This window comes from Echiichthys vipera, assembly GCF_963691815.1.
Source record: "Echiichthys vipera genome assembly, chromosome: 22".
Taxonomy (NCBI): domain Eukaryota; kingdom Metazoa; phylum Chordata; class Actinopteri; order Perciformes; family Trachinidae; genus Echiichthys; species Echiichthys vipera.
In genome coordinates this window covers 16,135,563-16,148,062 of record NC_139847.1, presented here as the reverse complement: position 1 = coordinate 16,148,062, position 12,500 = coordinate 16,135,563, and the positions used below count along the sequence as shown (strand labels likewise).

The following is a 12,500-nucleotide window of genomic DNA, read 5'->3' as shown; positions in this document are numbered from 1 at the left end:
TGCGTACGGTAGTGTGAGTGCGCCCTAACCCTTCACTGAAGCAAACATGGAGGTTTTGTGTCAGATGCTTAAGGCCGCAGCTGGAGCTAGATCACAATCATAATTGGGATGATTGAAATGAATGACTGTACACACACAGGTCACTCGTCTGGTGAGAGGGGTAGAGCTGGAGGAGGAGGGCTGTATTTATAAAATTCTGGCATTCGTTTGGTCTTTTCCAGAGAACTACCCACCCCAGCTGTAAAGTCATCATAGGCCTCAGGAGCTAAGTTGACAACTCATCGTATTTGGCCTTATCTGCAAGAGATGCCCCCGTGCTGTCAGGGGAATGACAGAGTTTGAGTCATTTGTGGACTGCTGTGTTTCATGTTCTCTGTTCTGGAAAGACCTCTGAGCCCACCAGTCCTCCATTTAAAAAAAAAAAATGAAATAAAATAAAAACACTTCTCAGTTCGGCTTTTAACCTGGTTTGAACCAATTTTCATGTGGAATATTTCCCTCGAAACCTGCTGCAGAGTTTAAAATAAACCATTTACAACATTAAAACCATGTTACATCAGAGCTGTCCACCGAAAGCCAGGGTCAAATTCAGATCATGATGAAAATGAACCGTACTTTTTGTTTCATTTAGTCAAACTGTTCCATTAAAACCACTTCAGGCTGCAGCTTTCCCATAAATAACAGGTGTCAAACCGCCAGTTAGGCTATAAACAAACAGACTGCACATCATTCTTATCAGACGTGCATGACAGACATCAAAACGGCCAATTAGCAAACTAATTAACTGTACGTACCTGAGGTTTGGCACCGGCAGCTTCGTTCTGCTGATCTGCAGCGATAGTTGTCTGCCCGTTTCTTCCTCTGTGGACATGATTCAGTTCACACTTCCAAATATAAGTTCTGAAAAAAGAAAGAAGAAAAGGAGCTCTGCCAGAAAGAAAAAGTCCAAAAAAAAAAGCAAAGTGAAAGCTTCTATTTTGTTGTTTACATTCCAATTCCCATGCATACATTCACTAGTGTGTATTCATGGCAAGTCTTTTCATTTTCTTCACATTTAATTGCAGTGATTTTTGTTTTGAATTCTATGCAGCCTCAAGTAAAGTCCAGGCTTTTATGTACGGCTGTTCCGCCTGCCTTTCATTTGCTGTTGCATACATTTGAGATATTTCTTAGTGATGAAAATATGGTACGTTTGGAGACATAAACATATAATTATATAATATAATTATAATTTCTGTGGGGTAGTTAGGAAAAAAGCCTGACTGAATGCTTGTCTAAGCACTGAATTCTCATTCGCTTTGGATTTGTGGTTGTTTTCCCATGTGGATCATCAGCTTCTTTTATTCTCCACCACTTTGTGGGGTCAACAGCGGCTTGTGTGAGCTTGCACGGCACAAATTTATTTGAGAACTTTATTGCACAGCAGTTCCTCTGTAAAGGCACCTTTTTGAGAGAAAATAAGAAAAAGGTTGGAGAAATAAGACCCATCTGTTGCTCATTCTGAAGTGAGCACAGGTGGCTCTCAACTGGTTTATGTTGCAGGAAGCTAAATACTTTAATTAATGTCCCTCCTTTTTGTTCCCTTTCTTCCTTCCAGGTTCAGGGACGATAAGGGCTACGTTCTGTACCCTCAGATCGGGGACCGGCTGGACCTCATCTGCCCTCCTCTGGACACAGCAAGGTCCACGCCAGAGTACGAGTTCTACAAGCTCTACCTCGTGTCGTCGCGGGAACAGGCAGACCGCTGCGAGGTGAGCGGCCCCCCCAACATCGTGCTGACCTGCGACGAGCCCACCCGCGAACGTCGCTTCACCATCAAGTTCCAGGAGTTCTCGCCCAACCTCTGGGGCCACGAGTTCAAGAGCATGCACGACTACTACATCATCGGTGAGTCGAGGCGAGCAGAGAGGAGATTAGGGGATGGAGCTTGTGCGAGTTTATGGGCGTGTGTGTTGTGCTTTATTGCAGTGTGTGTGTGTGTGTGTGTGTGTGTGTGTGTGTGTGTGTGGGGGGGGGGGGTTGTTATGATTGCATGGCTGATTTCTGATTGTGCCTGAATGTGTTTGTTTATTTCAGTGATGATGGTGATGATTGGGCGGGTGTGTTTAGAGTAATTAGGTTTGAGAATTGTGTATGATCCATTCCATGGGTGGATCCAGTACAGTACTTACACTGCAAAAAATGACCAGATGAGCCTGATGTTTTCATGCTTTTCTTTTTTGTTTTTAAGTTAAACCTTGCTGTAAGTGTAGTTTAGGACTAACTTGTTAATCAATGTGATTTATTTCACATTTGTGGAATCAAACAATCCTGTCTCTTCTATAAGAAAAAGGGGGAAAAAATGTGTTGTTTTCTGTTTTACAGTGTGTCCCTGGTTTTGTCCTTCTTTGCCACTTGTGTGGGATTTTGTGAAGTATGGTTACATTTGTGTGTATGTGTGTGTGTGTGTGTGTGTGTGTGTGTGTGTGTGTGTGTGTGTGTGTGTGTGTGTGTGCCCTGCTTGGCTGCTGTGCTGGCCTCGGGCCTGTTTATTGTTACTGCCAGCCTTGCAGTGTCCGCAAATGGCGAAGCCCAGTTTGTTTTGGTTTATTCAGAAGGTTTGTTTGGAGTTAGGCTGTGTGAAGACCTGATGAGGTCATCAAGGCGAGCCAGGCCAAGCGTTTGTATCGGACGGAACAATCTGCAAGTAAAGGTCGCGTCAACCGAAACCTGTGGGTTGTTTCTTTTAAATACAGACCAAGAGCCAAGAGCGTTCAGCGCTAAACAATTGGAGCAATGCACGCAACACAAAGCACACACAATCATGTACATGTGTACACACACTCTTGCACACCCACAAGTTTCCAATACAAACACAAGCACTATAAAAACACCCCAGGAGTGAGAGTGAGCAGCACAGACAAAGAGAGAGATATACCCTGTTTGATTCCCATAGCTCTCCTCCCACGCACCTGCAAGCTCTATTCACTCAGGTGTGCAAATGCTCTTTTCACTTCTTTTCATCTGCGGGTAGAAAAAAAACCCTTAAAACGATGGAACCAGTAGAGCCAGGAGGAGCAGGAAGCTGGGACAGAGATGGTGAGACAGAGCGAGATGGAGGAAGAGACAAAGAGAATATAAGATCTCTCGAAATCTGAAGTCCCTCATGCCTCTTTGTGTTCTATATTTGTTTGCCGGTTTCAGGTGCGCTCGTTTTTTCCGCTATCAGTCCTCGAACCCGGTGTGTTTGTGAAGAGAGGTGAGGCACTGGGCATATTTCTCCTGCATCATTATCAACATACAAGTATTTCTCTTAGATTAGATATGAAGGGGTGAGATATGTATGTGTGTGTATCAGAGCGCCGCTTGCACCCAGGGACCTGACGAGAGAGGAATTTTTGGCGTGAAGTATGGAGGAAAATGAATGCAATCTGATACCTGATTTAATGACTGACAGATGTTGAACAGCCACATTAACTATGGCTGCAAGAAACACAGGATACATAAAACTGACATACTGATAGCTAAATCTCTTCATTTAAAATGTGTTAAAAGATTGGGCTGTACTGTAGTAGAGATTTATCATATTAACATCTATCTATCTATCATCATCTGTCTCTGCAGTACATTTAATGACATTAGTGTACCATTACTTTTCAAGTCCACTATGCACTCAGTGTACAATATTTCACATAACGTCTCACTTTTATTGAGTTATAGCCGTGTTGCTCTGACCACGTCTCAGATATTTTCCTTTTCTTCTATCCTGATATGTCATATCTCAATAATATTTATCACGATATAGCGTGTTGTCTTGTAGTTAAATAAATAAATAGTCTATATGAAATAACCACACGGTAAAGCCTGTTTTGTTTACTCCTGTGTGAATTAAATGTGTAGAAATTAAAAAAATACTTCCTCATTTTATTGAGAATGTTAGTGTAAAATATAAACTCAAAATATTCCACGTCAGATTTTTGAAAATGTTTTTGATAGTATGTGTTTGTTATTATCAGTTTAGATGACATAAATGTGAAACACAACGTATATGATGACGAAATGATTATGAAAGACGAAAAATGATCATATTGTATTATTATTTTTTATTTATTATAATTATAGCCCAGTCCTATAGTTGAGGTTGTCAGATGTTGGTGTTGCAAAAGCAAAAAATAGCTGAGAAGCACAAAAATTTAGAAACACAGTATACAGTATATACCTAGTCTGATATATCATCCAGAGATTGCGTTAGTTCCGGGGACATCTATCGAAAATTGGTCTCAAACTATCCTAATCAGTAACATAGTGTACCAGTTTTGCATTCAGCGAGATATTCACGAAGCCCGTCATAACCAGAGTAATTCATAAAGGCTTATTAATCTGGAACCTCGCAGTTGATTTTTTAATTTCCATGGTGGTTGACCAAAATGCCTTTGGGTGCAATTGGATAGACTTAATGTATAACCAATCACAGAAATAAAAAGGAAACCATTTGGCCGATGCTTGGTCTGTTTTTGGAGCAGTAAAAAAAAACATTTTAGCTGAAAAAAAAGGCAAAACAGTAACAGAATCTTGATTCATATTTGATCAGCATTGCTTAGTGTGACAGTCTGATCGCAGTTCCGTGAGCCTGGTAAGCTGCGCTGTACGGCCCTGCAGACTGCACAGTGATGCTGTCAGTCATCGTCTTTATCCCACCCCAAATGAGATAAATGCTTGTGATTGGTCTGTCAGATCTCAAGCTGCTGGAAATCTAGGTGAAGGGGGTGCAAACGTACCCCAAATGAAACACAAGCTCAACAGATTCGTCTGGCTTATATTCCCAGCTACCGGGGTTCAAATTTTACGTACAGATTATGAGTCACACACAACAAGTCGTCTGCCACACACACTGGAGAATTTCCGTCGGTAAACAAGTTTTTTTTCCCGACATCTGTCTTAAACTTGCATTTTATTACAGCGCAGTAAAAGCAGAAGTAAAGTAAAAACAGTCATAAAAGCGCTTGCAGGAACGGAAATATGCAAGGAACGGGTTCAATGCGGTTCGCAGTCTCTATTTTGCACCCGTTTTCTGTACTCCCACCTGGCAACTGGAGTGTCCAGAGATAGAAACCCCTTTATCTCCACACACAGACTGGACTGATCGATTGACAGCTCCAGCCCAATCAATGGCAGCCACAACACAAGGTCACACACACACCCACACACACACACACACACACGAGTGTACTCACACACTTGAAGAGAAAGAGAGAGAGAGAGAGGGGGAGACAGTTGGACAGGTGAAGAGACAGGGGAGTAGCTGATCACAGAGAGCATTTGGTGCTGATAACTTATTGATAACATCCCCAGATAGCTTGTGCGTAGCGCGCAGTGTGTCTTTGATCATGTGCTCTTAATGAAGAATTGTCTTCAGTCTCACACCAGAGCTTCTGTGTACTTAATGAGGCTGTGAGAAAATTAATAACTGTTAATCCTGCTGCTCATTTAGAGCCACATATCTGCTGTGGCGTGTGTGTGTGCTAACTGGCCTTACAGGGGAGATTTCATGCATACTGAACACACTGGATTGGTTTGTACCTTAATTCACTTACAGTAAATGTATGTTTGTGCATGTGTGCAAGGGCACCAATGTATGTGCAAGCCTCTGGGAAATCACGTTTTAATTAACCTATAGCATAACCAGATTTCATTTGCACACTGCAGGCACATACGGAAAGCATTTCTGTGGTGGTGTGTGGAGCGGTGGGATGGTAGAACAGCAGGAGGAAACAGGGCAGCAGAGGTTAATTTCAAAGTTAGACCAATTACAGATTACCAGTAACTTGCTTTACGTCCTCTGGGTAATCGGTTTCCTTTGCAGTTTGCCACTTTGACGCATGGTGAATGATGCTAAAAACGCTTTAGGATGTCATTCCCACACCCTGACTTGTGTTCATCAACAGGTGGAATCGTTGATCCCCTCCAGAGAAAATAATGTGTGTGTCTTGAGGAAAGTCTTGTAAGTTTCCTTTGTTTTTGCAGCCACTAATGCATCACAGATGCTACTGTTTTGTAATCAGATTACTTGAATCCCATTAAATGTAATTCTCTACTTGTGTATCCTGTGGAGAGGAGAGAAAGAGCGAGGAAATTGATTAGTCATACTCACGGATTGATGTTTTCATTCATAACACGAGGTCAGAGTTTATGTAAACCCTTTCCTCTCCCCCTTAACTCTCTCTCTCTTTCTCCCTCTCTCTCTCTCTCTGTCAGTTTTGTCGGTCTCTCCACCCTTTTAATTTCCCCTCCTCTTTCACCATTTACCCCCCCCCCCCCCCCAACACACACACAGACATGCTCACTGCATCAACCCAAACCGCAGATCAAGCCTTTCACTGCTTTTAATGAATCCTTTGAAAACAGGCGCCACAGCCTTGTGTTACACACACTTCACACACACATTCACAATCACAATGCGATCTTGATGACGTGTATTTTTTTAAAATGAGAACTGTGGGAGGAAACCATTTCAGTGCAGCTGATCAGCAACTTAAAGGAGAGCATACACATGGGTAGAATAGAGGAGCTGTTGTTCAAACTGGTCCAGGATCTGCTGATTTTTAATGGGATAGTTCACCCCAAATAAGAAAAAGATCCTTTCTCACCTACTCCTTGTGGTAGCAAACCATGCAGATTGTACCGATTCTCTCAGGTTTTGAGATATTTTTGCCAACATCTCCAAAAACAGCGTCGTTGTTACTCTGGATTATCCACCCACATCGCTGTTAACTGTTTTACTTGACGAAAAGTCCCATAAAAAAACTTACGACAACGTGAAGTAGGGTTTATAGTCTTATTTCTTTAATATTTATCGTGTTCAGTTTATGGTCCAAAGTGGCAAACAACTTCCACTGTACACTGTGGGCTATAACATTACAAGTAATAGGGCTGGCTAGCAGTCAAACCAATGTCTTTTCCTTTGGAGATTGAGTGATGGAAGTGAAGGCTGGAAAGATGCAGAGAGGCTGAGTCACAACGAGGAGGCGAGGTGGGGAGGATGTGGGCAAAGAGTGAGAAAGAGTTCGATGTTAGATGTATGTGCAGGGATGAAAGGAAAGAAAAGGCGAGGGGTAGAGAAAGAAAGATAAGAAGATCCCAACAGACGGAGATCTGTTGTGTGTGAGTTTGCGTGTGTGTGTGTGTGTGTGTGTGTGTGTGTGTGTGTGTGTGTTGCTGATGGGATGTGAGTGTCAGTTGACACACCAGCTTCTTGTCTGCAGGGTGACACTGAAACAATGCGGCCACTTTCAATCACCGCTCCTGCTGTCAGGGGAATGAGGCACATGCACACACACACACACACACACACACACACACACACACACACACACACACACACACACACACACACACACACACACACACACACACACACACGCATACAGTATATATGGGTATATATACGGGCACACCAGCAGTGAATGATTACAGGCTTCCAGTCAACATACATAAGACCTCATATGTGAGTGACCTTTCTTTCTCTCTCTCTCTCTCTCTCTCTCTCTCTCTCTCTCTCTCTCTCTGTCACAGACATACACACACACACACACACACACACACACACACACACACACACACACACACACACACACACACACACACACACACACACACACACACACACACACACACACACACACACACACACGTCACCAATCTTCCTCGGTGCTCACACTAACATATGCATGCTCACATCGCCATACACAGGGGCTTTCTCATAAATATATGCACTCACACACACACACACACACACACACACGCTGGCATACAAGCAGACTTGTGGTTGTAAACACACAAAATAGTCTGAAAATAGCTCACATACACACACAAAAAGATTGGTTGCAGTGAACGGGTCAGCTGCTGTGGGACTGCAGTGTTGTTGTTGTTGTTGCCTCCTCAGACAGATGGCAGTGTGAGTGTGTTTACGCGGATGGAGGTATGAAATTGTGTCTCTGTTTTGCGTGTGGCTATGCGGCTATAGCATGTGCACATGTGCATATGTAGGATGGATATGGTCTGTTTGTGTGTACATGAAAGACTCCCAATAGTGAGTTTAGGGAGCAGGGCCCCTGGGGCTTTGCGGAGAGCCTGGTGCCTACCGTCGCACAATAACGGAGATAAACAACCCCCCCGCTAATATGAATAATAGAAGGGCTGACTGGGGCCTACACACCGAGAAAAAGAAGTCTGTGTTTGTGCATGTGTGCATGTTTGCATGTGTGCGTGTTTGTATACCATGGAGTCTCTTTTCGGCAAAACTTTATTTTCTCTCTCTTTGACTTGGTATTGTTTTCCCTCTTCTCTGTTTACCCTTCTTGTCCACCCATCTGTCTCTTTCCCCCTTCTGTTTCCGTCTTGTGTGTGTATATTTATATGAATTTGTGTGTCTTTAGCAGCAAGCTTTGGTTGGTGTTTCTGCACAACTTGGGACAGGGTGGGGCTACATGTGTGTGTGCTTGTGTGTGTTTGGGTGGTCTAATTGTTGGACACCACGGGGCCGGCGCAGCGCGTGCAGACACCAATGTCAAAGTGTTCAATAATGCAGAGGTGCTCACTGGTTTATTTATCAGGGTTAAGCTGAAATAAATGACACAGAATCCAGATGGGGAGAGAGAGGGCGGGAGGGAGAGAAAGAGAGAGAGAGAGAGAGAGAGAGAGAGAAAGAGAGAGATAAAGAGAGAGAACGATGGGGAACATTAGTGAAACGAAGAGTGAAATAGAGGAGAGAGAAGAGACAATGGAGGAGAGGAAGCGTAGAGAAACACTGCACTGCAGCCTAAATGAGCTGCACCTCTCCGCCACTCTGCGCTAGTTTATGATTCCCCATGTGCATACGTGCGTGGCTGTCTGTGTGCGTGTGTGCGTGTGTGGGTGTGTGTGCGTGTGCGTGTGAGTATGTACGTGTGTGTGAGCGGCACGCCACCTCCCTCGCCACTGCAGTAAGGAGGGCAAAAGTGAGCGATTGAAGGAAAGGACAGGTGAAGAGAGCGATTGAAAGCAGCTGGGTGGAAGAGGTGGAGAATCCAGGCACTGGGAGAAATCTATATCTGCTGAATATTTGATCAAGTTTAAGCCCTCAGATTTGAGCCTCATGCCGGGCTCTAAAGCAACTAAAGACACAGGGGAGAAGAGGACGCTGCAGGAGGGAAGGAGAAGAGAGGGTGAAGGAGGTAGAAGCGAGATGACCACAGTGATGGGCTGGGGGTTGTTTCATACGGAGTAATCCCACTGAATACTAAATGCTTGTGTGTCTCTCATCTCTGCTTCTGCCGTAGATAAAGAGATAAACTTCAAAATGTGTCGGGAAAGTAGTCATGCATCTTGTTTGAATATAGAGTATTGTACACTTCTTTCATTCATTTAATGATGTTTAATGCCCTTAGGTCCATCTCAGTTGTGACTCGGCATGATGAAACTGGTATAGAAACGCAAATGACTTTGGCGCGCCCAAAAGTGCCAATGCAAAGGCCCCTACGAGTGATAAAGAAACAAATACAGCATGCACAGGCAACATGTTCTCATCAACAGGTTTGTAGGATATTGTACGAAAAGTTTGTGCACAAAAATTCGTATGATATCTAACGCAAGGGTGAACGGAAGCCGACCACTACGGTTACTTCTGGTGTCAGTTAGGTTCAAACAAAACTACCTTTACGTGTTTTTTTTGGCAACAAAACAACTTGGTTAGATTTTGGAAAAAAGGTCGAAGGTTTTGCTTAGTACGTCCGGGACATGAACGGCAATGGAAAACAAACCCAGCTTGTGTGATATCACGTCCCCTGCTTTGCATATGAAGAATACACAAGAAATAAATACGTGGAAAACGCCTAAATTACTCCGCATTAGTATTCGTTGTCATACATGTGAAAAATGCATGAGAAAAGCCTGGCAAAGACAAAAATGTCAGCTTATTCTTTTTTAATGTTATCTTTTGTATGCGCTTCTGTTACAAAATAAACAACTGTTGTCGCACTGATGTTGGGATATCAAAGTGGTTTGCTCAGATGGAATATCAATGTTTTGTGCTTTCAAAGAATATATAGTTTGTCAAGATGTATGAGTAATTAACCAGACGCTTTTGTGGTGCACAGAATCTCTACTGAACTTTTTACCTGTTCTTTTTTTTTCATCCATCATGAATCTAACTGTATGTACAGCGACTGGAGTGTGCCAAGTCACTTTTATTTATACCTCCCAATATCACAAATGAAATCACAATCTGAACAGAATATGACACCCTCTGTCCGTTTCGACCTTCGCTTTGGGTAAGAGAAAACTCTCATAACAAATGTTGGGTTCGGGTCGGGTTTCAGACAGGGATATGCTGCCTGAGCCTCTAACAGTGGCACACAGGTAAAATTGAGATTAAAACATTTTTCAACTTTAAGTGTGTGAAGGCTTTCACATCTGTTGTGGCCTTCAGGGGGCATGCCTGGAGTTTGCTCCAAGCCAGTCCCTGACAACCTTTTCTGAGGTGGACCTGAGACTGCTTTTCTAGGCTGCAACACATTTTTCACACTCCACTAAACGCACTGAATTCTTGGGGGGAACCGCCTCAGTTAAACTCTCATGTGTGAAAATAGCCTCAAATAAAGTGCAAAAGTGGAAGATAGAATAGAATAGGCCAGCAGGGGTTTGGTGCGACGGATCCAACTAATTTCCCCTCTAGAGATATATTTTATCTGCATCTCTCTTTGTATGAGAGGAAGAGGAGAGTAGAAAAGATGACTATATAAAAGGATGGCAGTCGACTCAAGTGTGTTTAATGATCGTTAGATTGCCCCGAGCGTCGCTGTATGTATCTTAATTATAGGCGTGAGTTAGTGTCCACGTTCTCAAATACAGAATACAGATCGCTGTAAACATGCAACATACTGTACGTTGACGCCTTATATTGGGGGGTACAAATGAGGCCAAAGTATTTGCGGTGAATGTAATGGGGGAGAGGAGAGGGACAGGAGTGAGCTGATGTAAAGTGACACTGTGAGAGAGCGAGGGATTTTTGGGCAAGGCAAAAAAGAAAAGAAAGGGGAGGAAAAAGATGAAAAAAAGATGTGTGCTGAGTGTGAGTAAGGGAAAGTGACAGATCGCCTGGCCGATTTAGGTCAGCAATCAAAGCCGTGCTACTGTCTGTGAGATTGTGTGTGTGTCCGCGCGCTTCGTTATGTGTGTGATGTTGGGTGGGTGCCTATGTGTGTCTGTGTGGGCAGAGGGTGCATTTGTGGCTGTTGGTGTATGCTTGCGTGAGTGTCGTGTTTGTGTGAAAGGCTGACTGTGTAGTTTATGTGTGTAGCTGTGTTGATGTTGCGTGTATTTTGGGCTTGGGGGGTGGGGGTGGGGGTGGGGGTTGATTGCGTGAGTGAGTGTGAATACGTCTCTCCTGTTAAAGGTCAGACAAGAAGAATCCCTCCCTAATTGGATTGGGCCTGGTTAACATTGTATGATTCATTTAACCTTCCTACACTGTCTGTCTATCCCACACACACACACACACACACACACACACACACACACACACACACACACACACACACACACACACACACACACACACACACACACACACACACACACACACACACACACACACACAGATACACAGATACACAAACTTTTCTGGTTACCCATCGCAGCTTGACAAACAAAGCCATCATTGTGCCGCTGCCTTCTGTCCAGGAACCTTTTGCAGAAGGACGTGTTACATGGCAATCAGACAAGGGGGAGTTTTAAAACAAGCGCACCTCTCGGCTGACCTCTGCCATCAGTAAAACGCATTTGCTTGCTAATATAGCTTTGATTTAGTGTCCAGGTTCAAGCAAACATGACCCTTGATCAACATACTGGCATTCACACAGACAGATGTGTGTCCCTTTACACTGTGTCTGTTTGCTTACACACACACACACACACACACACACACACACACACACACACACACACACACACACACACACACACACACACACACACACACAAATTTTGTGTTGTAACGTTTCATTATAAACCAACTGTCCTCCCCTTTTTTTAAGGAGTTATTTAGTAAATAATATATTTTCTTTCTTCTGAGAGTGGAGAAAGCAAAGTAAGCCTAGCTTAGCATAAATAGTTTAAACAGTGAGAAGCTGCTAGCCTGGCTCTGACCAAAACTTTTTTTAAAACACATTAGCACTAGTCTTGTAAAGACAATCCGCTTTCTATCTGAAAGTCAGATAAGAAGTAGCTGTGTTTAGCCTAGCTTAGCATAAAGAGTTAAACTGTAAAAACTGTTAGCCTATTTCTATCCAAAATTTTAAAAAGCAGCATTTGCATTAGTCTTGTACACATAATGTATCTGCTTTCTTTCTTAACATGAGATGAGAATTTAGCTGTCTTTAGCCTAGCTTAGCATAAAGAGTTGAAAGAGGGAAAAACTGCAAGTCTGGGTCGGTCCACACTTTTAAAAAGCAACATTAGCACTAGTCTTGAAGTCTTGATATGTT

The 12,500-nt window shown here is 43.2% G+C and overlaps 1 protein-coding gene across 1 annotated transcript in view; it reads left to right on the top strand.

Annotated features, from left to right (window-relative positions):
• efnb3b (ephrin-B3b) overlaps positions 1-12,500 on the top strand; it is an 82,920-nt gene that overhangs the window by 44,865 nt on the left and 25,555 nt on the right. Inside the window, exon 2 of the mRNA XM_083936715.1 lies at positions 1,598-1,887. Coding sequence (XP_083792841.1) covers positions 1,598-1,887 — 290 coding nt within the window. The remainder of the gene's footprint in view (positions 1-1,597; positions 1,888-12,500) is intronic.